Source organism: Ptychodera flava, chromosome 14, assembly GCF_041260155.1.
Source record: "Ptychodera flava strain L36383 chromosome 14, AS_Pfla_20210202, whole genome shotgun sequence".
NCBI classification, from domain to species: Eukaryota; Metazoa; Hemichordata; class Enteropneusta; family Ptychoderidae; genus Ptychodera; species Ptychodera flava.
The window spans coordinates 12,455,242-12,481,692 of record NC_091941.1 but is presented as its reverse complement, the minus strand read 5'-3'; the positions used below and the strand labels follow the sequence as shown (position 1 = coordinate 12,481,692).

Genomic DNA, 26,451 nt, shown 5'->3' with positions numbered 1-26,451 from the left:
TGTCTGTAAACTCTGTCATGAATCAAACACAGATTTTAGGTCTGGATTTACAAATGAAGTACATATTTGGTTTTAAGAGGTGAGTCTAAGTCTTTTTCATGAAGTTTGATGGCAGAGAAAATGTGTATGGGTACGTTTTGAAAATTCTCCTGTGTTCCATTGTTGACAATCTTTGAGAAATCAACAAATACCATGTACAACCACTTCATATACATGATACTATACACAGTGTGTACAAATAATGATGAAATGAAACTTGAAGTGAAGTATGATTACAACAGTTTAAATTGTTTCTATTATGTGAAATGGCTGTCCGGGGTATTTAAAAGAAAACAAAGTAATGTTAATGAATTGTATAATTTAATTGACTACAGTGTAAACAGTATAGGAATACGCTGTCACTGCACTATCAATTTATTATCACTGGTCGACTCAATTTGTCTGCATTTGTACTTTGCAGTGCCTTCTGGAAAATCAGCTACTCTGGTGTAACAAAACATTTTAAAGTTGTTCCAAATATCAAGCGAGCTGTTGCGATCATACTTGGAGTATGGTTTAATATTTGCAACTTGCTATCTCGAGAAATATTGGCAGTGGTAGCCATCTTGAAATCCAACATGGCGGCTGGGGTTATGTGTCGACGGGTAGTTATGAATGTAATAGAAATCGGTTTGTAAACACTGTCGGTGGAACTGTGAATCGCGCCCCTAGGCCTTGGGGTAGTATTCTTGCAAAAGTTTCCATACAATCGACAAGTTTGATCGGAGAACCACAAAATTTACTAGAATTTTACCTGCAATTCTGCCCTCTCAACCTCCCAGTGCGATCGTTCCATTTCAAAACGTGCCCATTCATGTTGTAAAAAATGGAGAATTCCGGGCATCGAGTATTTGCTTTGGTTGGTATCGTCATTCGGTTTGTTACTTCCTCCGATGATGGAGGAAGACCCAGCATTGAGCTGGCTACCGTGTTGTTGTTGAACTCCCGTTCCTTCGTCCATGTTATAACCCTAAATGGCCGCCATTATAGTGCAGAAATTGACTCAACAGCATTGTGGGTAGCTTCCCATGACGTCATTTTAGGTAGGGCTTCAGACCTCCGTTTCGACATATTCGCTTCGAAATATAGGATTTGGATGTAAAACATAGTGGAATAGAGTCGCATTTATATCTGGTAATGATAAATTTGTATGAATATGCCCAATTAACTTTTAATGGAAACTAAGCTCATGTCTTCGGAGACTCTGAGGGCGCACTAGACTGTAGGGCTTCATCTGAAATGCTGTTCGCGTGAATGAGTGTGTGCAACACACAGGCCTGTTTCGTGTCGAACTTTACTAGTGACAAGGAAGGAATTTTTGCCGGGTCTATTCATCAGCATGACACCTTGATTCATCTTAGAACAGAACAAGGGCTCTCGAAGGCAAATGTTGGTAAGTGCTTGGGTGCATCCCTGGCCCTGACAGCTAGCCTCTCGTACCTTGGCATCGGTACGGTTGTGAGTGCATGCAAACTGCGAAACCCCGCCCTTCGGGTTGTCATTTACATTTCTTTGTTACTGTCAAAAGCAAAATAGCCCAGACATGCTGAAGTTTTTGCTGTTGGTAAACAAGCAGGGACAGGCAAGACTGACCAAATACTACGAGTACATGGATATTGCCGAGAGAGTGGCATTGGAGGCCGATCTGACCAGGAAGGTGTTATCGAGAACTGAAAACCAGGTCAGTGTTACTGTTACTGTATTTCGTCGAATTAATAAAGTTACAGGTGTTGTACTGTTGACAATGTCAGATCTTCATCAGCATCATCACTTATAGCATTCACCGTCTATATATAAATACTTCTAATTTTCTGGTATTCAGGATGGGCGTCTCAGTTCATCGGTAATATTTTACATGTAAATCACAGACCCCATATTTTCCAGGTGTGTGGTTTGATAATGCTGGGTGTTACTCAGTTTGCAAGATATAGCTTTCGGGGAATGTTTATACAGCCAGTCACTGGGCTTAACAATCAAAAGGCTCAAATAGTCAAAAAATTTACATTACATGCAGAGCCATAGACCCTGAAAAAAAGATGGCAGAACTTATCCGGGGACTGTGGTTACAGTGTGTGAAATTTTCAAATCACTTCCAGGAGTGTGCAATGCAATGAACAGAATCTTGAACTCTGTTTATATTGGAGTATTTGGAGAAGATTAAGATTCACAAACCATGCCTTTCCCTTTTTATGCTTGCAGTGTTCTTTCATGGACTACAAGGATTACAAAGTTGTGTACAGGCGCTATGCAGCTCTGTACTTCATAACGGGCATTGATCATGAAGAGAATGAGTTGGCAGTCCTGGAGATCATTCACCTGATTGTAGAGACATTTGACAAATACTTCAATAAAGTCTGTGAGTTGGACATCATGTGCAACATTGAGAAAGCCCACATGCTATTGGATGAAATCATCACCAACGGACATATTGTGGAGACCAATAAATCAAGGATATTGGCACCAGTGCAGGTGATTGATAGGACAGGCAGCAGATGATGTCCAGGTGTTCACACGTGTTTTCCCATCAAGTAGCAGAGATGTATCAGCTGGGAGGTGCAGACTTTCCTCATGCGAGAGGTCATGCGAGAGGTCACACCATGTCGGTGTTGTTTCCAAGTTCAGGTTTTACTTCCCTATCACACTTTTCTGAACATCACGATGACCTAATTCCAAGGAATAGTTTATCATCTGTTTTCTTTGAAACAATGTCAGGAGTTGTAGGTTGAGTTTCTAGGAAGAGTTTGCATCTGATGTGTTTGAAAAAATGTCAGGTTTTGCACATAGATCTGATTTGCATCATTAAAATGTCGCATCAACTGACTATCAATTATCTTATGTAAGTTGATACCACTGTGGCCAACGTTTTGTTTGTGATATCAAACATTTTTCAATGTAAGCAAGAAAAAATTTTAATCTCATTGCCAGAGGAGTGACAGAAAAAGAAAGTGTTTTTCTCATATTGTCATGAAAACTACCTGCAAAAACTCAAGGTGATGTTAATATTCAGAAAATATTCAAATAAATAAAAATCAAATAAAGCTTTGCCTTTTTGATATGATAAGGCTTAATGTAACTGAAAGAGCAAACATTTTTGGTTCTTTTCCCATCAAATAGGCGGTCTATGCATGAAGTCAACAATCAGTTGTGTTGAATCTCAAATACTTGAGGCAACCTCATTCTGGAATCCTAAAACAGCTGAAAATCAGTATTGTTTCTCTGATAAAACTTCTATGATGAATGCTGTACAAATGATGGGAACATTTGAAAAAACTAAATATTATATTAAATCTGGTACTAGACAAAGTTCTTTGCCCATTTATCATAGATTTTTCCCACTGTGTATGGAGTTCATGGCAATGGGGACCAAATATGATATCTTAAAGGATGTAGCATTTATGCAAAATAGCTGTTTTTCCTTTTTGCCAAAAAAGTGTATTCATGATGAAAGCATTCTAGTGAGTAGAAAATACCAATTCAAAGACTGCTGATAATTACTCTCTTCACACAGCAAATTTGGCTACAGCCAAATTGCTCCGTTGTAGCACAGTCCAAGGCTTAAATTTAGTTTCCATTCCGACAAGATCAAAACAAAAAAATACGCTGACGTAACTTTAGCTCTGTGACCTTTCAATCATACCATAAGCCTAGACCCTAAAATAAGGTCCTTGATCATACTTAGCAATCATTTGGGACCAGGGCCAGCATAATGCTTTCACACACAGAAATCTGGGCTGACTCTGATTTTAAGTCCGCGTTAGACCCCCTCTCGATTGGGACAAATTGGTCTGATGCAGGGCCAACACCACGGCAGGTGTTCAGACAGCTTTTATAACATCAAGGTAAAAGTTACAACTTTGTGTTAGTTGAATGGGGTAAATATACTGTACATCCTCAAGGGTACAATATAGCCAAGATAAGAAACAACATTTCCAGAAGAAAAAAAAACTCTTGTGTTAAAAACTGAAAGAATACACTGTACGGCTTAGTTTTTGAAATCCCGTATCTGTAGTAGTCGTTCAAAACACGATTTGCATAGAACATGTTTTCAAAAAGGATGTAATGATATTAAGCTTCCCATCATACATGGATTGTATGGTGTTTACAGAAATTAATTATACAAACAGAACAATGAGTATTCATCAAATGATTCCATAATTTCTAGGCTTTTAAATGATAGGTACCAGTATGTATGTTTGCTTTTATGCATGTGGTAAAAGGGATCGTTTCTATGCTCATGTTTTCACAACCAGACGTGTAAAAGTACATAGATTTAAATTTGTGGGCAGCACAGAACTAATATTTGTTGCTGTCCCTTCCAAGCTTTTAAATTTCTTCTAGTCTAAGGTATGCACATCCTTTGTTCAATTCAAATTCACTGTGTTTTGTTTTCAGATTCTTGGCTAATCTATCAAATGCATGAGATTGTGTCTTTGTTCTTCCTTTGGTGTTTTCAACCTTTCCACTTTATCTCTGGGGTACCAGAGTTCATTTTAACTCTTGAAGTAACTCGGAAAGATTGGGTTGCACTTATTCTCATGAACACAGAGTCATATCAAATATAAAACTGATCCATAAGACAACTGTTACCTTAGTACGGTAGTGACAATATCTTTTATTTGCTTATATATTTCCTCTCCCTTAAAAAAGATTTTTCCTGAAGAATGTAATAGAATACGAAATAGTGCAAATAGTATTCTGAGCCTTTTCTTAAGGAAGATTGCACGCATTCCAATTGTCATTGTATGCTGGATTATCTTGGGACTGGTAAATCCCAGACAGTGTGCCTGTTCTTGAATCTTTAAATTGAAGAAAACCTTTTACACTGTACAGTAAGAAACATCATCATCATGCTTGTTTATGAAGTAGGCTTCTCCAGTATTGTTCATGAAGTGTAAACACCCACCTACACCCTGAAATTGCCACAGCCAGTTCTAACAAGATCTTAAAATCAAGTGTCAATCAAATCAAGTGGTTGTTTTTAGAACGGTCAGGGGTGGCGTGGCAGTTTAGTGACATAAGACTACTGCTAATTCCATTGTTGCCAGCTAGCTATGGTATTTGTGATTCCGCCCAGGTGTCTTGCAACTGGCCTCATGTTCTGTTTGATAAAAAAAGACTTAACCTCTGCACTAGGCTGGAAGTCAAAGCCCAAAACTGTTACAATTGAACTGAGGAGTAATTTGATTTCGTCATAAATTCCTGTTGTCAAGATTTCTGCAATGTAATTGGATGGGCTTGCCATAGTCAAATAACTCATTTTTTACTTCTAGTTCCAGTTTAAAATATTAAACTATGCTTGATTTTGTTGTTTTGTCTTTAATTTATTTTTATAATAAAAGAACATATGGTGAGGAAATAGTACAGCATATATGGTAACAGACAGTGTCATATAAGTTCAGAGTGTGTGTGTGTGTGTATAAGTGGCTATTTACGGTGTTTGTTCAATCAGGTTACGTCCATTCACCAGGAATGACCGCTTCAATAGAATTATATAATTTCAAGTAAGTCCAGCTATTTGTCTTTCCACTGAATGCTTCCTTTGAAGCCTGCACTACCTACGCACCATTGAAACGTTCTGCCATCCTGCCATGTCGACCGTGTCATTCAGCATAGAGGAATTGATACACTTCGGCTTCACAAAAAGGCAAGAATGCAATTCAGAGAATCCATTGTTATAACATGGCATTTAAAGAGAGAGAGAGCTGTCAAAAATTTGTAAGCCATTGAGGAATACTTTTCCATACGTTGACCAGTTATAAATATTCATTTACCCTAGTGTGCATATGCAACTGTGTTTCTAAACTCGGTATGACAAATGATATGTGTAGGTATGATGAATATGATCTCATTTTTTCTCTCTAAATAGGGGTGTATACATGTATATTATACACATGTATATATGTATGTATGATATACAAACACGCACACTGACACACATTTACTAGCACAGGAAATTCAAACATCTGTTAAATGACAAGACCTCAAGTTGTAATGAGAAATAAGACCCCATTTTATTTATTTATATTTATTCAGTTACTTAAAAAATTCCGGGGAAATTCAAGGGTTGCAGAGTCATAATTTCTTTTGCATGTATTTCATTAGCTTGATGAGCATCACACAGATTTACTTTCTGAATAATGCACATACACACACACAACAATCTGGCAACAATTAATCATCTTACTTTTGACGGCACTGACACCTAAACTTGATTTTATGGGGTTCATGAAGCTTTACGAGCCTAATACATATGATTCATGGGTCCCTTGGGCGCATGTATTTCACTTTAATTTTTTTTTCTCCATGTCAGGTCATGGACTGTAAGTAAAGAACAGATCAAAGCCACTGAGATTTTTGTAAGCACTTATGTTTTATGAAAATGCGTTGCCAGCTTTGAAGCCTTGTTGATTTTATTACACTTTTTTGCCTACAAGGCAAGTGTAATTTTACTGTTCTAACTTTGGTTACTGGCTTTGGCTTATCTTTACAAAGTGTGATACTTGCGTGAGACTTTTCCCTATTTTTCACACTGTGACTAGCTCTGTGAAGTAAGAGTTTGATAACATAAAACAGTATATCAATGTTCAATAGTCTTCAGTAAGATTGGCAATTTGCAATCAAGTCGATGCTGATAATAACATTTTGATGTATGAGCTAACCAATGAACATTCAAATCACTGTTATTTTACAACATGAAGCTATTACCATGTATTGACAGAGGAGAGTCTAAGATTGACTATAATATGCACCATACAGCAGATGCCAAGACCATAGGAACAACGGGTAATGGCAGTCAATGGTGCTGATAATGTGAAATTTGGATTATTCATGGTATAAATCATATGCTGAAACCATGGCAACTACTAAAACTTGACGACTATGGTGTCTTCATTTTCGATGGAGTAGAAGGACAGCTGTCTCATGTCGTTGTCAATTTCAACTTCAGGTTCTCCAATCTGTGAAGAAACAAATTATATTCTGTAAGACGAGCTGTGATTGGTTCTTCATTCTGTGCATCTGTATTATTTAGGGATATTATGGTCCAGTGGCGTTCTTTTTTGTATACTGAATGAAAACTCAAACTGCAGTTTTCATATCCAAAGTAAGTTACCAAACACTATACACATGTTTATTCTCTAATTCTGAATATATTAGTATTTTTTGTTGAAGATATACAGTGTTTTTTTGCAGTTTGAGGTGACAGGTAAACGATGGGAGAAGCCCAGTACCATTCTTTTGTCCGCAAAACAGGATTGCACTGATGTAATGGAGAACCCAGCAAAATTTACCAAGTCACAGGCTGGGATGAAAATGCTGACAAACTACATTACAGACAAAAAGTACTGCAGGGAACAATCTTCTGTGAGAAATACTTGGTCGTTGCCTTAGATATGACCCTTGGAAAAGTTCTAGATAACTTTCTTTTGTCCACACTTCATGGAAAATACAGAACTCTGATTTCTGTAACAACCATACACCACATTCTGTGACTTACGCCACTGAGGAATCTTTCAATTCACTTGAGTCCAATTAGAATGGAAATACACCCTGAACACTCAGCACAACACTTCACTGTTACAACAAAGTAATTATCTGCCAATTGAGGGCATTTCAAGTGCTGATGACAAACCCTTTGGGAGCTGCACTGAGATAATTGGCCCAATTAGTGGCAGTAATATTGCTACAATTATGCCTGTTTGGTCTATTGACGTCAGTTTGTCACACCTCTATATGAAAAGGCCAAGAAAAGCACATTCATTTCCACACCTTCCAGGGGAGGTGAAGAATGGAATGACTACATTTTTGGCCCTGTTAGGCATGATATTCAAGGATATGGAACCAATAACTTAATATGTACCATGCTGTTTAAAGTCAGACAAATGTCCGTGTACACAAAGTCATAATGAGCTTCACAAATTTTTTGACAGTTCAGACTGTTTTTTCTTCTCATGAAATATTTTAGATGGATAAGAAAATGACATTTGTAAAGCGAGACAGAAATTCAGTGAAAGTTTCAAGTGGTTTCTGCATATAGACAGCTACATAGAATAGTTGAAATGGATATAGGGAAACTACATGTGGATGATGTGCCTGTTTTGCCAATATGTAGAACAGTCACTTTTCAAAATTCATGTAACAAAATTTACATTTACATGTATGCTCTCAAAAGCCAATGACAATCCCAGTTGGTCATTTCCAGCTTGTGAAATCTGCAACATTTAAAGCTCTTGTAAACTCTGATCATGTATGAGTTTTACTGTTCCAATGAATTGTCAAAGTTGAATTTATTAACTTTCAAGTTCAAAAGCCTTTGTTTGAAACCAATGACTTCTCTCAATTTCATATAATCCAAACTGAAATGTCAAAGACAGTGAAGTAGATGTTATTGTGATATCACGGTTCCTTTTGTAGAGGGACCGTGGTGGTATATAATAAATAAGTAATGTGAGGAGATACTACAGTTAAAAAAGTAGTCCTTGCAATGAAAGAATTAGCCTAGTTACCAACTGATATTCAGATCAACGGTTTACATTTAAACTGTGATGTGTCCTCTCTGTAGACAAACTGTTCATTATTTATTGATGCAGAAGAGTGTGTGTGGTTGTTCAGGAACTGTCAAAGCATCCGTCATGTAATCCCTTCATTTCTCATACTATCAATCTGTCAAACAATTTGCTTCTCATTCTCCCATCGTCATTCCCAGAGCTTTGATCCTGGTGTCAAATTTGTAGTGGGCCATTTCCATTATCCATATACATGACCTAAGAGCTTCATACTTGCATCGTTACATGTCTGTTATGTTAGTTTGATTCAAACTTACAGACACAGCACAGATTCCAGGACATAAGCCCATGCTGTCTCAGTATTGATGACAAATGGAAGCTAATATCTCTGGAAAAGTCATGCATATGCACTGAATTCTCTACTGAATTCTAGCTGCCACTCACTTTTGGGGAAATGATTTCAAAGGGGATGGGGTATCGGAAAATTTACCAGCGCAACGTTCTTGTTTAGCTCCTGTGGTAAAATCTCTCAAGCAACCTTGAATTCAAAGGTAACGAACACGTGCGGCATTCAATGTGATACCAGAAGAAAGGACACTTTCAGTAGACTAGCACTAGGCCTGACAAAATTTTGAAGACAGATGTTCTTAGTTCTACGTTGTTTATGTTCCCAGTGTGTGACACATTGGCTTTGTACAGGGACACTTTAAATGTTACATACACAGATTTTTTCCAAATTGCAACACCTTGACCGAAGAAGCATGGAAGGAAGTTGTCATAACAACCACACTTGAACATGCAGTGTCTTTGTCTTTATCATATGCTGTTGTTTTATTTACATCAGTCATACACAGAACTGAAATTTCCTTGTATTCATGAAGTATTGTATGGTCACAGTTCTTTCACCTCCTGAAATGGCCGTCATCTGCGTCAATTGACACAGAAAGAGACTAGCAGGCAGTAAAAGCAATATAAGCTGATTAAGTGTCCAAAGGGTGGGGAGCTTACAGATTACGGTTTTTAGCCTACAATTAACTTTCAATGTAGCCCCAAAGAAGACTTACATTTATTAAAGATTAGTAAAAGAAACGAAAAAATCTGAAAATAAAAGCTCATTGAAAAAAGGAAGAAAGTTTTAACAGAGGTTGAGCACAGGGAACAGATGAAAGTCCCCTGGGGTGGGGAGGAGGTTTTTTGTGCAACGGTTTGTTACCTTATTTGATTTTATTAATTTTGACTGTGATATTTCAAATACAGAGTTCAACTCCACACCGTCTGACTGCTTTAGTATTACCGACAAGTCCTTATCTCCTCTCCAACTTGTGTATACACCACTGTAATTGTTCCGAAAACATTGCCAACTTGCTAATCCGCTGTCCGTATCAGCTGATTAATAGATTACGTCAATACCACAGCTGTCCCACACGTAGTCTTATTTCACTACGTGTAGGACAGCTATGGTGTTGACTTGATCATTAATCAGCTGATATGGACAGCCAATTAGCCAGTTCGCAATGTGAATGTTTTCGGGGCAATTATAGTGGAGTATACACAAGTTGGAGAGGAGATAAGGACTTGTCTGTAATAATAAAGTCAGACGGTGTGGAGTTGAACTCTTTGTTTGAAATATCACAGTCAAAATTAATAAAATCAAATAAGGTAAACCGTTGCACAAAAACCCTCCTCCCCACCCAAGGTAACTTTCATCTGTTCCCTGTGGTATGAGCAAACCCAATATTCCTTGTAGCACATGAATACATGAAGCTGCATTTTCTCAGACTGAAAGTTACGCTTATATGCATAAATTAGAATAGACAATTGCATAATTTGAATAAATTATGATAATTTGCTATAGTACCTTACCTTTTTACTGATGTATGCTAATTTTTGATCAGATGTGCTCACTTTGAAAAGTCGTTGTATTAACATTTTCAATTTTTGCACTGTCATTGATCCTGTTATGTAGGAAAAGATGAAACGATTAAAATTATCAATGGGAAGTAGATTCATGTTTCGATTGCAAATATTAATTTGTGTCAGAACAATATCACTTTCGCTACTGCCAGTTTGTGAGTCAATGCATGACACGGTTGTAACCAATCCCTATTGTTTTGAGAGAGAGAATCTGCAATTGCCAGGATAAACAACCATGAAAGATGGAACTATCATTATGAATGGAAGCTGGGAAAACCCCGCTTTGATGTTTTAAAATACTGACCCAAAAAGTGGACACAATTGTAAAATCACTACTGGGACCAGAGTGAAGCAAAATTCTGAGCGACAATGTACAACAGGACATGTGTGACATTCAACTTCATAGTGTTTTCAGTGAAAATTTGACAAAATTCTGCCAGCTATCACTTTGAACCCCACTGGGAGAACAAGGCCTGATCTTGTACATGACTAATTTTGACAAGTGGAAAAGGGTTCATTTCAATTTCCGAGCACCGTTGACACTTTTCAATGTGAATTTTCCTGAAAAATGTACTAGTTGTGATAGAGTTGACTAATCAATGAAACATGAGCACCTGTCTCACTGTGAGTCATTTTGCTGGGATTATAAAAACAAGGCATATGTGCTGAATTGATGTTTTTCTCAGGATATTGAACATTTTGTCATCATTACATGTATTTCTCTTACACTTCTGAGTAGGAAGTAGATAAATTGCCAAAATAATTTCTGTGCACTATGCCCTCATTAACATTCCATTGAGCTAAGGTTGCTGGCAATAATTGACTACAATCCTGGTAGATATAAAGGTACATGCATGTCCTTCTGTTCACACAAGAAAATTAGGGACGATTTGTTGAAATCCCTGTTGTTGATCCTTGGGCAACTGCTTAGCCCAGTTCTTAAAGTTTAGCCCTGACAACATACAAATAGTGTATGAGTAACAACAATGACATGACATGAGCATGTTCCAATCCACAGAATGTAATTTCTTGGGAAAAGATTTTTTTGTGTGCAGTTGGTAGACAGAGCTGAGGTTGCCGGAGAGATGCCATTCTCATAAAAGGTGTGGTCACATGACAAAGCATCCTTGCATTGTTACAGTTATGGTATTGATGTTATAAATAAGTTACATTCAATCACTGATAATGCTAGGGGGTGGCTATGTAATAAAACTCTGCAGGAGTTGATTCAGGAAACCACAAAGGAACGCGGCAGGCTCACCTATTTTTCACACTTAATGTACCCACCTTACATACAGCCACATCATACATCATTTGAAAGCTTATTATCTCTACTTCAAGAAAATTGACGATGTGGAGCTGCCAAGTAGGGCCATAACCCCCTAATTTGCATAATTCACATGGGTACCCAATTTGCATAAATGTGATATAAAATTAGGAAATTCATTGTTAACTACTCTAAACATACTTTTAAACTATCGAGTGATATATCAAATGAAAGGCATTTGCATGTAGAATACAAAATTGATATCCAAAAAGATATTTAAAATGATTTTACTGAAATATTTTCATATTTATATTGAAAAAAATATTTTACCCTTTTGAATAACAATATTTTAAAAATTTGAACACATACAGCCACATCATACAGCCACATTATACATCATTTGAAAGCTTACTATCTCTACTCGAAGAAAATAGACAACATTTAGCTGTCAAGTACGGCCGTAGCCCCTAATTTGCATAAGTCCCACGGGTACCCAATTTGCATAAAAGCGATTAAAATTAGATATTTATTATTCACTACTCGAAAAATACTTTTAAACTATCGAGTGATATATCAAATGAAAGGTATTTGCATGTAGAATACTAAAAAGACATCCAAAAAGATATTTAAATTCATTTTACTGAAATATTGTCATATTTATATTGAAAAAATATTTTCCCTTTTCAATAACAATATTTAAAAAAATTAATACAAAAAGCCAAATCTTACAGCATCATCATACGTTATTTGAAAGCTTACTATCTCTACTTCAAGAAATTGACAATGTGGAGCTGTCAAGTACGGACGTTGCCCTTAATTTGCATAATTTACATGGGTACCCTATTTGCATAAATGCGATATAAAATTATAATGTATTAACTACTATAAACATACTTTCAACTATCGAGTGATGTATCAAATGAAAGGTATTCGCACGGAGAATACAAAATGGATATCCAAAGAGATATCTTGTTTGATGGAGACATCATTGGTTACTACATCTGTGTTACGTCTGTATTTTCAGTTCAGTTATGTGCAATATGTAGACGGAAGGCACCATATTTCATTTATCGTATTTATTGTTATATAATGAAGGAAAAGCAACTCAACGCACCTATCTTCGTTGTTTGCAATTTGTGTATGATATTGTTTATATTGTCAGTGTATATTATGTTTGGCTGTTCTATATAAAGTGTTAATTAGCCAAGGCGATTATTCTAGTTAAGAGTAAAATACTAGCACCACTTACAAGTTGGTACCTTAGCTAAAAATACAAGTGAACAAAATGACGCCCACGAGGAAAGTTGGTGGGTCGCCCAATTATAAGTGGACGATGCAGTCCAACCTTTCACAGATCAAAATTCATTGACTATTTTCTCAAATAAATCGTGAAGAAATAAACAACATACATCAAAGATACGACAGATTTTACACGGAAAATTGAGACAATAAAAGTTCCGGCCAATGCGACATTGGTAACACTAGACATTGTTTCAATGTACACTAATACAACGCACAATGAAGCAATGGAATCAGTCGACAGAGCATTAAATCAGGAAAGATCATCAAATGATTGCATAATCAAACAACCAACAACAAAATACATGATAGCTATGCTGAAAGTAATCTTGAAAAACAACACTTTCAAGTCAACAGTGAATTTTACCGTCATGTATTTGGGTGTGGTACGAGATCTCCAGTTTTACCAAAAATTCCGGACATTACATTTCACAAGACAAAATGAGAATAATTCAGCAACACACTGAACAAATATCGCTCTGACTGAGATTCAGAAACGATGTATGATTCTCATTGGAACTCAACACGAGCTTAATGAATTCACATCAAACATGAACAAATGCATCATACTTTCAAATTTTCGAAAGCTCTTCTCAAGAAATCATATCGTTAGACCTCATTATCTATAAAGGTCATCGGTGGAACAAAGAGAACATTCTCGACTGCAAAACACACACAAAACCAACTGATACATTGCGGTTCATGAAACCAAACGGCAACATTCAAGGGCCTTGTTAAACGCGAAACTTACGATACATTAGAACAATCATGCAACAACAAGGCAATAGAGAATACAAGATATTTTCGAGATAAAGTAATGAAATGAGACCAAACGATTCTAAATCTTTTTTAATTACTACTAACTTTGGACAATCGGATGACATTTAAATGTTATAAATTTTCATTAAATTAATTTCAAAACCTTGGAATCGTAAATAGTAAAAGGGAACCAAAACATTTTCAGGTCCCCTATATGCAGATCAAAATCTCCAAGTACCCCTCTACAATCTCCCAAAATTTTCGAATCCAACCCGATTTCTCTGCCTCCCACCGTTATTTGTGAGCGTAACCTAATCACATACAAAAGAAACGGAAATATAAGCGTTACGATGATGCCAAACTTCACAAAACCTACAATGGTCCGATCTCCAATTCAAATGAGAATACACAAATACAGCCCGAACGAACAGTAGACATTATAGCTTCCGTACTTGAACAAACTAAACTTCAGTGGAACAACTCGATCGGTAACACCTACAATCATTCAATCAGTGCACATGTTTCACCGAAGGACTGATGAAGACAACTCTATTCTCGAAAGGTAGCATCAAAGGATCGCAGTGTCACATTAGACTTGCAACCCCATAGGGCAGAACACGTAGATTAGGGTTACGTCTCGCCATTGAACACAATACATAAAACGGCCAAACATAACATAATATACACTTACAATATACACAATACCATACACAAAATTCAAACAACTAAGATATGAACGATTTGCGGAGCTGCTTTCTCTTATTACATGTCACCAATTGTGTCTGCTGTCGAATTAATCTTCCCTGCACAGACCTTTGTTCCTGCCAAGGCAGCGATAACTGTGGCAACCCTTTACTCATGACAATGCTGGTGAAGAAGATGATTATGAATTCCTACAATTACTAGATTTACTGGAAATGACATGAATGATTTGGATCATGAATCATGCCATTACTTTGACTGCAGCTTACTCTGACACATTGTTTCAGCTACAGAGCTACATTTCAACAACTACAATAGTGTCGTTCTTGTGGATCTTTTTGTTGCATTGATACTTTAGTTAATTTTTTAAAATACCATTATTCAAAAGAGGAAATATTTATTTCTACAGAAATATGAAAATATTTCCGTAAATTAATTTAAATATCACTTTTGATATCAATTTTGTGTTTTACATGCAAATACCATTACCACAGACCATATATCACTCGATAGTGTAAAAGTGTGTTTAGAATAGTTAACAATGAATTTTCTAATTTCATATCTCATTTCTGCAAATTGCTTACCAGTGTAATTTATGGACATAAAGGGGTACGGCCTTCCTTGATAGCTCCACATTGTCAATTTTCTTCAAGTAGATATAATAAGCTTTCAAATGACGTATGATGTGGCTGTATGATAGGACTGTATGTGTTAAAATTTTTAAATATTGTTATTCTAAAGGGGAAAATATTTTTTCCATATAAATATGAAAATATTTCAGTGAAATCATTTTCAATATCTCTTTGAATATTCATTTTGTATTCTACATGTAACTACCTTTCATTTGATATATCACTCGATAGTTTAAACGTATGTTTAGAAAAGTTAACTATAAATTTATAATACTATATCGCATTCATGCAAATTGGGTATGCGTGTGTATTATGCAAATTAGGGGTTATGGCCCGATTTGGTAGCTCCAAATTGTCAATTTTCTTGAAGTAGAGATAGTAAGCTTTCAAATGATGTATGATGTGGCTGTGTGTTGTGGCTGTATGTGTTAAAATTTTAAAATACTGTTATTCAAAAGGGGAAAATATTGTTTTCCATATAAACATGGAAATATTTCAGTATAATCAATTTCAATATCTCTTTGAATATCTATTTTGTATTCTACATCGAAAGACCTTTCATTTGATGTATCACTCAATAGTTTAAACGTATCGTTAGAGAAGTTAACAATAAATTTCAAATATTATATCGCATATATGCAAATTGGGTACCTTGTTAATTATGCAAATTAGGAGGTTATGGCCCTACTTGGCAGCTCCACATCGTCAATTTCTTAAAGTAGAGATAATAAGCTTTCAAATGACGTATGATGTGGCCGTATGTAAGGTGGGTACATTAAACTCCTAAAATAAGGCCCTTTTTGTGGATTTGCGCTCGCCTAACAAAGGAACATGACACTTCTCACATTTATGATGGAAATTTATCCAATTCACTCTTGTAGCTTCAAAAACCACACAATGGTGTATACACGCAAACTTAAACACATGAACACAGTTGAAACCTTAATTGCTTTTACCTGGCAACTTTTTCGATACAGTTTTCGTTTCGGGTTTCTGCGGACAAGTTATGGAAACATGAATCAGTGTGTTCTTCAGGGCTGTAGAGGGCGCTGCTGACATTTCTGAATCCTCTGGAGCTCCATAAACTGCAATGGCAACAGTAGTATATTTGTTTCATACTTGGAGTTCCGATGAACACAGAATTTGTTTACAGAATGTGTGAAAATCAGACTTTCTCTTCAATAATGGTGAAACACAACTGGCAATCTCCTTACAAAATGCTGAATTTTGACACGTGGGAAATGATAAACAGGGTTACAAAAAAGGTTAATCCGGGTCACCACTTTGTGAAAACATACATTATATGTACATAGAACCTCTGTGATTTACGTACTCTCCAAAAGTGTGTGGTATCTTGGGTGATTTTTACAAAACTCTCCATTTGGTCTGTTCCTGGCAGGATCTCTATCACCACCACTTTTCAGCCATTCTTGTCCAAACTTCTTCAAGTAGTCTAACTCAGCTGTCCTTCTTTCAATCGTAGGTACCTGATGGACAAAAGTAAATTTAGAGGTTTTTTCTGGACAAACCTGAAAGGAAAAGCTCATTATTTGCTGATTTTTTCAAACATCTGTAAACTATTTAGTAAATGTCCTCTGGGCAAATATGCTGTACCACCAACTCATAGTATTTGCTTCGACGGAAGAAATTTTTACATATTCCATCGCACATAAACCATTACACGTATTAAACTATTATTATTGTAGGACAGGACTAAGGAAACTTTTAAGCCATTCCATTTATATTAACAAGATCATTTACCAATAGTTTAACAGGGACTTTTACTTCAAGAATAGTCAGATGATGAGAAAAGCAGACATCTGAACAGTGACCAATCCATGATGGCCGTACATGAGAGCTCTCCAATCCACTTTGCACAAAAGAAACCTCCAACTTACCTCACTACCATTACAGTTGATCAACGCTCCAATCTTTGCAATCAGTAACTGTCTGATAATAAAAGATTTTTCGTCTTTCAAGAATGGGTTTCTTTTGAGTCTGACTTCTTCAAGACCAGCCAGTTTGTCAAGTTCATTGACGTCTTGCCACTGGAAAATATTTTAAGGGGTAGATAAGTCAACAAATATCTCAAAATAAATGTGGAAAAAATTTCAACAAACACACTTTTTCTGTATATTACCTCATCATCTTAATGCCTCATCTATGAACTCAACCACAGTATAGCAAATAATATGTAACATCAAAGACTTATGGTGTGTGGATGAGTGGTCTGAAGATCTTTGAGTCAAATCTGATTTGTAGTCTTTTGGATGAAGTACAGTAAGTCCAGCGATCTTACAGGCAAGCAAGACAGTCATGAATGCATACTTTATCACACAATGCAATCTATATCACTTGGAATCTCTGACCAGTGGAAAAGACAAGCTACTGGTCTTAGCTATGAAATGGATGTATCCTGGAGCTTGGAAGACACTGTTTGCTCACACCTTGTTAAAATTGGCCCCACAATCTTTCTTTGCTTTTTAAAGTTACATCATTACAATAAGACCAATTCCAAGCTGCGAATATGACAAAAGCTAGACTGACTCAGACATGAACATTAAATTCTTTAAAAGCTTTGAAAACACTAGTATACATGCATGTTCGCTGTTAAGTTTATTTAATATACTAAGATATACATACACTGTTAAGTTTATTGTCATTAAGTGAAATTGATTTTAAGTGTTGGAAGCTGGAGGTCTTTGCACCAAATGACGTGTCTTCAAATTGAATTCTCTCTATTGCATTGTTGTTCAGGATCAGAGTGGTCAGCCTACAGGTGAAAGAAAACAACAGTTCATGAACTTCTTCAATATCAGTTAACATTCTTCACAGGAAGAAATATCTGAATGCACAACTATTTTCATTTCAAATTCTTTTTCCAGGACTGAATTGAAACTCACTTGATTAGCAGAAAGTCAATCTGTGCTTGAGTATTCTATAAAGCTTTGAATCGGAGAGCATTACTTTGAGAGTTGGCACCGCTAGGCGGGATCATGTACCAAGACAGAAAACAAATGCACAGTCACTGATCCTACTCCTTGAGGCTTGTCATCATTCTAAAATGATAGGTGGCATACAACACGCACTGGTCGCTACGACATACTATGAAAAGGCTAAGTCTGTCCATCACTGCAAGTCCTGGTAATGACATGACTTGCTCCTCAAAAAAGGTAGTCACAAATTGCTGCTTACGGCTTACCTCGGTAAATGACCCAAATTTTTGACTTGGTTCCATTCAGAGATGTGATTGGATTCTAAATTGAGGAGTTCTAAGGACTGGAAGATGTTTTCATTTCTGTAAATTTGAAAAGACATTGACAGTCATAGTTTATCTCAACCCTTGACTACCTTGAATTCTGGAAATTTCTGGCGCCATGATAAAGTTCAATGTACCATGAGTGCCCCTAAATTCGTGTGGGATCCTAAAAGTGTTCATGCTAAGTTTGGTACATAGGATAACATGAAGCGGGTATATAGTTGAGTTGATAGTTTCACAAAAAATGAGCAGAAAAACACCATGGTTAATCAAAGGAAGACAGGTTGGATCATTGCAATGACCATATGGTAGATTATACTTTTCACACTTAATCGCAAGTACTTGAATGAGCTCGACAAATTTATAACAGAATCAATTTGCAGAACGTAGAGCATTGGTTTGGCTTACAACTCTGTTGGAACAACGTGATCTTAAGTGAGAAAACTGAGAGTTGGAATAAATATTAATACAATTTCAAGCTGTAAAACTAGATATCAAATCACTTACTTTTCTACTTTTGAAATTTGATTGAAACAAACGTGCAAATTCTTGAGGTTTTGAAACATCGCTGCTATGGCAACAACCTGGATGTTGGGAGAGATAAGAAAGTTTGTCAGTGGAAAAGAAAATTTAAGCGATTAGTGCCACAAGTACTTGATATTGAATACTGTATCAAAGTGATCTGTGTATGGGTGTGAATGTAAACATACCAGTATGCATTGGTATTTACATTGCTGAGGCTGAGATAGCCATACTCTGTTGAAAAACACTCAAGCACAAGATTGTGTGTGGCACCACATATATCAGAAGAAAGATTCATGTTTGCAGCTGTTGTGAATCAGGATGTGTTCATGGTAACTATTGCAGCACTGCAGATTTTGTGTTGCCATGGAGAAACTACCTTGAAACAGACTAAATGATTGCAAACAAAAACAAGGCAGTGACATATAGATATACATTAATGCTTGTAGATGCTTGCAAGCACAGAATGAATACTAATACATGTAGTCACAGCAAAGTCTTCAAGTTTTTTTATCTTCACAACATTTTGTACAAAATGGACAGAACACACTTGCCTCACTCCAGGTTAACTTCATATGATTTATGAACAGTGTCTCCACATTCTGAAATGCTGGTGTCATAACTGACGGCTCTGATGGTAGCTCTACCAGGTTCTCACTGCAAACGAAACAAATCCATATTCCTGGTAATTTTGGTATTTTAATAAAGACAGTCAGTGTAAACTACTGGCACACAATTCAATGTTACAGCTCACAAATATTTTCCTGTCAACTCTGACCTTTTCCACCAACCTTAAATTCACTGACCACCTCGAGAATGAACCTTGCAAATTTCATTATTTGCAGAATAAGTCATGAATAAAGGTGCAACAATAATGATATATGGTCCAGGTTACAATTCTTTCATGCCCTCCATCCCTGTTTGCTTTAGATACAAGTATGCCCTGCCCTCCTTGCTACGACCATGATAGCATATAAGACTAGTTGTGAAAGGGACACTTTTCATCTCACATATTTTGAGGTAAGTGCGTTGCATTTGTTCAAATGTCTGAGTGGTCATTTGACGTATCCACTCTGAGCAAAATGATTACTGAAGACAATGCCAGGGGCAAAAATCTAAGCAATATTGTCAGTCTACCGGTTTTGAATACATGAACATTCCTCTTGACTGCGACCAATAAATAGCGCCCTCTCACCTTAGTTTCAACACCTTCAGAGATTTCATTGATCTGGTAATTTTGGCGACCTCTTCCCAGGAACTCAACAGATTCTTGGACAAGTCCAGTTCAGTCACATCTGAGACACTTGGTTCAGGAGAAATAAAAGCACATTATCATGTCCATCTTCTTGTCAAATATCTACTGAACAGAATTTCATCGCATCACTACAAAAATTTTATTAAGTTGAGGCACTATGAAAAACTGAAGGCTTCACTAATAGAGATGTGCTGGAAAATAACGATGTGTTTTTAAGAAAGGATACTTGGTGTTGTATCTTGGATTTCATCTTCATTGTCAGCTGATGATATCCTCATCTCTCTCAGAGCCACCTCTGACAATTTCTTGAAATCACTGTAGATCGAAATATCAACAGATAGCATCAATGACACGTGATTGCTAACAGTTATGTATATGTGGCAGGCCTGAGCGAGTGTATGTACAATATTTACACTGGTTTGCAGATAAGAATGGACAGTAAAATTGATCTAGATGTTATCACACTTGTGTAATTGGTTTGTAAAGTCCTTCCAAAACTTGCCTCAAAAGTTGCACTGACTTGTTGTAACTGCGGTGAAAATCAAAGAGCTTTTATGGACCCATAATAAACACACACCAGAGAGTACACATTGCAGTGCACTTCAAATAAACAGAATCATATTACATTCTTTATATACCGCCACTTTGAGATACATTATATCACAGCCAAGTCAGAGTCTAGTTGTCATTAGACTCTTGTTGCCTTTGCATTGCATGAAGTTCTTTGGCAAAAAAATCATGATCCGCAGGAAAAGAGGTGTACATAGGCCAGAAGCTGTAGTTAAGAAAGTTGTTGAAATGTACGGGGATGGAAAGTCAAGAAATCTTAACCCTACCCACCGACAGACTTTTTTTCTCAATCAACAATTACAGTAGAAGCCAACTGTGAAACAACACTATCATCTGTTTGTTGTTTGCCGCAACTTAACAACAATTACCAATCCTGTGGTAAATTTTGAAACAACTTTACAAACCAATTACACAAGTGTGATCAATTTCACTGTCCATTCTTATCTGCAAATGGCAGTAATAGCTTCTACCTGCCTTAACTTGTAATATTCATACTATCAAATGCATTTGAGCAAATTTCAATGCACCGTCCATCTATCTACCATACCAAAATAAAGATGTCCTCTTATAATATTGTATTACCTGGAATTTAGTGCATTTACTGAATATCTAAACCTACAAAAAAATTTTCAAACTTTTTTGGGATTTTCATATAACAGGTAACACAGAATATCCAGGAGTATCCTCCTATAATACTGTATCTATTATGATTATAAATATAGACAAAGCTTTTGAGAATCATTGATGTAGTGAACTAGCATCTGTGGTGAACAATGTTTACATGTCCCTAATTTAGACATATTTATGTAAATTTAACAATTATCAAAGCATAACGGTGTGCACAGTATCATTTAATTAAACAACAATTTATGATTGTATGTAAATCACAAAGAAAGCCATTAGTTTGAAAAAAAACGAAGGAATTACCAATTTACATAATGATGCATAATTAGCATATTCTTTTGTTTAGAAAACATGCTCTTTTGTATGGTTTTCAAGGTATGACTGGCTTGCTCAAAGACAGAGGGTGGCCCACTCCTTAAAGTGCCTATGCCATGCCCAAAGAGAATTCTGATGATAGATAATGGCTTGCCCTGACATGATGGAGAAAAGAATTCCAAGACTACCATTCTAAAAGCCCTATCAGTATACCTTTGTTTCCTGGCAACCTTTTCTGCTCCAACCATTTCTACGGCTTTCTGTCTCTGTCCGTACGTCTTGACGAACCACTCTGATTTTTCAATACCCATGTTTTCGTCTTCAGGCAGGCCATACCGGTCAATCAGAGCCTCCAAGTAACTTATTCCAAATTCAGCTTTTTTCTCTCTGACAAATGAACCACTTGTTGGATGACTGTAAAGCAAGGTAAATAGTGGAAAATATATATAAAATTAATGTTGTCAAACAAACGATGTACTAGCTTCATGTTGTAAAATAACAGTGATTTGAATGTTCATTGGTTAGCTCATACATCAAAATGTTATTATCAGCATTGGCTTGATTGCAAATTGCCAATCTTACTGAAGACTATTGAACATTGATATACTGTTTTATAGCAGTTTTATAAACAAATTATAATCAAATCTAATCAAATCGCCATCACCAAAAAATTTCAGAGAAATGAGACAAAACTGTGAGAAAAAAGGCATGGCGTCAATGGTGTTGATAGCATACCTATGTTTTGCTTCTGTCTACCCAGTGGAAACAGGTGCCTTTTCAAACCTACCAGAACCAACTGGCCCCGGGCCCGATTTCAGCTCGCCCGATACAAACTTGCTCGAATTCAATTTATTGGGCATGGCAAGTTTGTTTCTGTAAATGTAGACAGACCTGCACTTTGCACTGAAAGGAATAATTGGCAATATCTTTACCGAAACTGTGAAAAATAGTTAAAGAAATGGCCATCTCTCAGTCAGTATGGCCGAGGCAAACCTGGACCACGGCACTCATACCTGACTGTGAGGACTAGCCACAGTCCCTCTGTACTAGCACTACCAGATAGATGTGTTGAAAATAGTTTATATATATTTTTTTACTTTCTACGCAGGGGACGTTCTGTAAACTGAAATTTGAAAGCGCCCATTCCAAGTTAATGAATCTGTTTTTTGGTCAAACATAAAAATATGCAATGCAGTGTCATATTGCTAACAACTTAAATTACAATACCTTGTTTGAAAGTAGCGTTGGCCCTCATGCATGCCATCATGCTTGCCTCTCTCTGGATTGTCCCACTCAACACCCAGCCATTCACCTGGAACAGTTGAAAAAAAACCAATTCAGTCAGCTGGGAACTTTCAAAATCAATCAGAGCTTAGATAACATGCTACAAGTCAGGTACGTAAAAAACAAATATTTCAAACTGTCCGGAATTCAGACCACAAGAACTTTTCCCTTGGGATGAACTAGTGAGGAGTTCATGGAGAAGGTATGTTTGGGTAGAAGCTTTGAATGCAGGATCAATGGCTGAGCTCTTCTGCTCCTAACTTCTATCTGGTTCAAGTTCTGGTCAACTAGATCAGTACAAGGCTTTTATCATTGATGTTTTTACTGAATTCATCCACATTCATTGTACTGAGACAGACAGGTTTAAGACGCAGGCCATGGGCCATACGTTGCAAGGAAGTTGAAAACAATCAAGGTAGGTGCATCTATACCTGATGTTGGTGGTACTTTGCCGATGAATCGTACTGTACCATAGTGGCCTTCACTGGTGATTCGACAACCAACTGTTGCCATCAATGCTGTGGGTTGACAGTGTAAGTTAGTATATGCTGTATCATGCATGACATGAAGTGAAGTTTTTGCATCTTTGATTGTCTTTGTACAATGTGCCACTAGCATATTTTGTGCACAAAAAATCAAGAATCTTTTCTTTGATATATATATATATATATATATATATATATATATATATATATATATATATATATATATATATATATATATATATATATATATATATATATATATATATATATATATATATATATATATATGAGTAAAGAGTTAATTCAAGAACATATCAGGAAATTCAAAAACCTGGCTTGAGAGTCAAGAAATATAGAAAGTTTACAATAAAGGACACACTGTCTTTTCATTGATTGTGACTGTTCGTGGAGTCTGAATGTGAATAGCAATTTTCAGCCAAGTTGTTTCATCCTTAAATTTTATGACTACAACACAAGGCGTTTACGATCCCCTTGAATAATTTCTCACCCAATTTTTCCAAGGCAGCCTATTCACGTGTATTTCACTGTTTGCGTAAAAATTATATGTAACATCCAATGTCAATGATTTTTGATAAGGCGTGCAGACTTCAAAATTAAGCCACTGAGAATATAGAGAATAGCTGACATGTACGTCAAACTTGTCTGAAGATTGATAGCAACACATTGCTTCTAATGTGGGAACTTCTGTCATTTCTATTCTAGTAATTGCGGTCCTTGATCTCCATGAAAGCTTCTGTCATTCAAGTGCATTCTCGTTGTAAACTGATGACGTTCTTTGAGAACGAGGGTGTAAATTTTGTCTCCTCTGTTAGGATAGCTGACAACTACTCTCTGCAGGGTGGAGCAACCACAGTCGCTCGAGAGCTATTCAGCTCTGGGACTATTCGCCCCATAGACGAGTATACAGAAGCGAGAAATACCCCAAGTCAGGAAACAGAATGGCTATAAAAACCGCGCCATGTAACATTCCGTGTCCGATTTCACTGTGAAAATTAGCAAGTTCATCTATCATGCAACCGTCGATCGTTCCCTATCATTCTAAAAGTTCATACCTGATACTTTATCTGATTCAAAAACGCTTGTTTCGTGTGATATTCGGCCGAATTCGACGGACACCTCGCCAAAACCTGGGGTGAGACAACATTCCGGTCACCTCTTGGGTACCTCCACTTTACTGACGTTGGCGCCGCCTACCCATGAGGGATGACTGGAATGTTGCTCACGCTTATGTTTTGGCCAGGTGTCTCTCGAACTCGGCCGAAAATCACAGGAAATGAGCATTTTGTAAGCAGATGAAGTATCAGGTATGAATTTTCGTGTGATTTTCGGCCCCGTTCAGAAGACACGTCGCCAAAACATAAGGCATGAACAACCTTCCAGTCACCCCTCATGGGTACGCGGCGCTAACGTCAGTAAAGTGGAGGTGCCCAACGTCCACTGTAAGGTGACCGGAATGTTGCTCACGCTTATGTTTTAGCGACGTGTCCGTCGAATTCGGCTGAAAATCACACGAAACGAACGTTTGTGAAGCAAATCAAGTACCAGGTATGAATTTTGAGAATGATAGGGAACGGTCGACGGTTACATGATAGATGAACTTGCTACTTTTCACGGTAAAATCGAACGTCGAAGATGACATGGTGGCACAATCCCTATACGAAATAGCCATTTCATTTCCTGACTTGGGGTATTTCTCGCTTCTGTATACTCGTCTATGGGGCGAATAGTCCCAGAGCTGAATAGCTCTCGAGCGACTGTGGAGTAAATTAGGCTCGAAGTTTTGCTTGGCGTACTGGCTTTGTCGTTGAACCCCCAAAACAGCCCAAGTACATTATGAGGACGAGATAGCCGTGGGTCTAGAGCTATGGTGTTTTCAGACAGGATTCTTGCTGCGGGATTCCTGCCTTTTACGGGCTGATTTTGACTTTTACGACTGGTGGAGGGTAAAAGTTGTACTACACACCACAGCTATGGACCCACAATGGACGAGGTAGCACAAAACAAGGAGGTAGAGAATTAAGGAGTTAAAACTAACCCTTGCAGAGTGTCTGAGTGCAGGGCTAAGAGACTCATAAACATCACAGTTGGGGTGCTTTGGAATTCCTTCCATTAGATTCAATGTTTCCCGTCTCACTTAACCTGTTCACCCCCAATTCCCTGTAAACAGGTCCAAAATCACCATTGATAACAACAGGTTTGGACCAAACCATGGTTGTGAAAGGGTTAAGCTGTAAAATGATGTTATTCAGCGTCATGATGAGGTCATCGACAGGATTTGATGTCTCGATTGTCAGTGCCCGCTGACATGACAATGTAATAATGGCATTTCTCACCTTGATTTTACAAACTTTGCGGTTTTAAGGATAGAATTTCTTCTGTAAGCAGCAGACTGTACTTATTAATGTATTAACGTGCGCTGGACCTCTAATGACGGCCTTAGGGCGGCGCGGCGTCACCGTGGACGTACATGTATGTAGCCTTACGGAAACATGGAGGCAGCCATATCATTGAATGAATCATGACGCCCCTTTCCGTAGTGCGCCCTCTACGATATTATCTCGATTACAGCGTGTTTTGCACTCACCCACTCAACAGTTTCTCTAAATACTAGAGAAATAACTTAATTCAAAGACTTTAACAAAGTGTAACTGACGTTGAATAACTAAATAAAGAGTTAACAAACAACAGTAACAAACTGCAGCATTGTTTAACTTTACCACTGTTATTAGCATCTGTTTAATACCGGCATCGTGACACGTATTCACGGTTTAGGATCATCGGCGCACGACGAATTTTAAAATCACTTGTATTTTTAATATCGAAACATACATTTTATTAATAAATGTGCAAACAGAAATCATGCGGACAGTTTTTGAGACATACAGTGAGCAGCGCCCATAGAAAGGCTGTGGCCGCTCAGCTGTCATGTACACCTTAACTTAATACACCCTTTATACTCGTATTAGGCACAGGCTCTAGAGTCATGCAGGCGAACCGCTA

At 37.1% G+C, this 26,451-nt stretch overlaps 3 protein-coding genes across 5 annotated transcripts in view; 1 reads left to right on the top strand and 2 right to left on the bottom strand.

Moving 5' to 3' along the window:
- Window positions 1-1,000, bottom strand: part of LOC139149393 (striatin-3-like) — a 39,925-nt gene extending 38,925 nt beyond the window's left edge. For both annotated transcript variants that reach the window (XM_070721125.1, XM_070721126.1), the window contains exon 1: window positions 794-1,000. In XM_070721125.1, the coding sequence (XP_070577226.1) occupies window positions 794-1,000 (207 nt within the window). The remainder of the gene's footprint in view (window positions 1-793) is intronic.
- Window positions 1,001-1,036: 36 nt separating this feature from the next.
- LOC139149395 (uncharacterized) lies at window positions 1,037-5,405 on the top strand. Its single transcript, XM_070721130.1, has 2 exons — window positions 1,037-1,720; window positions 2,239-5,405. Exons 1-2 carry the CDS (start codon window positions 1,583-1,585, stop codon window positions 2,533-2,535), a joined length of 435 nt encoding a protein of 144 aa, XP_070577231.1. The 5' UTR covers window positions 1,037-1,582; the 3' UTR covers window positions 2,536-5,405.
- Window positions 5,406-6,025: 620 nt separating this feature from the next.
- Window positions 6,026-25,977, bottom strand: LOC139149394 (tubulin-specific chaperone E-like). 2 transcript variants are annotated; one of them, XM_070721127.1, is made up of 15 exons: window positions 25,785-25,977; window positions 23,377-23,463; window positions 22,889-22,973; window positions 21,875-22,075; window positions 20,379-20,467; window positions 20,093-20,192; window positions 19,452-19,554; window positions 18,883-18,959; window positions 18,319-18,414; window positions 17,760-17,889; window positions 17,015-17,164; window positions 16,450-16,603; window positions 16,073-16,201; window positions 10,407-10,498; window positions 6,026-6,995 (listed from the first exon to the last, which is right to left on the bottom strand). In XM_070721127.1, exons 2-15 carry the CDS (start codon window positions 23,456-23,458, stop codon window positions 6,903-6,905), a joined length of 1,581 nt encoding a protein of 526 aa, XP_070577228.1. In that variant the 5' UTR covers window positions 23,459-23,463; window positions 25,785-25,977; the 3' UTR covers window positions 6,026-6,902. The 2 variants fall into 2 exon arrangements, with proteins under 2 accessions (XP_070577228.1, XP_070577230.1); XM_070721129.1 differs by lacking the exon at window positions 25,785-25,977 and adding an exon at window positions 25,487-25,604.
- Window positions 25,978-26,451: the final 474 nt, after the last annotated feature.

Bases quoted from the DNA above. Each gene is read 5' to 3' on its own strand.
- LOC139149394 (XM_070721127.1), bottom strand. From the start codon at position 23,458: ATGGCAACAGTTGGTTGTCGAATCACCAGTGAAGGCCACTATGGTACA. The intron at 22,974-23,376 runs GTATAGATGCAC...CAACTGTTCCAG, and splicing joins CAAAGTACCACCAACATCAG to GTGAATGGCTGGGTGTTGAG. The intron at 18,415-18,882 runs GTAAGTGATTTG...TCAAATTTACAG, and splicing joins CAAATTTCAAAAGTAGAAAA to AAATGAAAACATCTTCCAGT.
- LOC139149395 (XM_070721130.1), top strand. From the start codon at position 1,583: ATGCTGAAGTTTTTGCTGTTGGTAAACAAGCAGGGACAGGCAAGACTG. The intron at 1,721-2,238 runs GTCAGTGTTACT...TTATGCTTGCAG, and splicing joins TATCGAGAACTGAAAACCAG to TGTTCTTTCATGGACTACAA.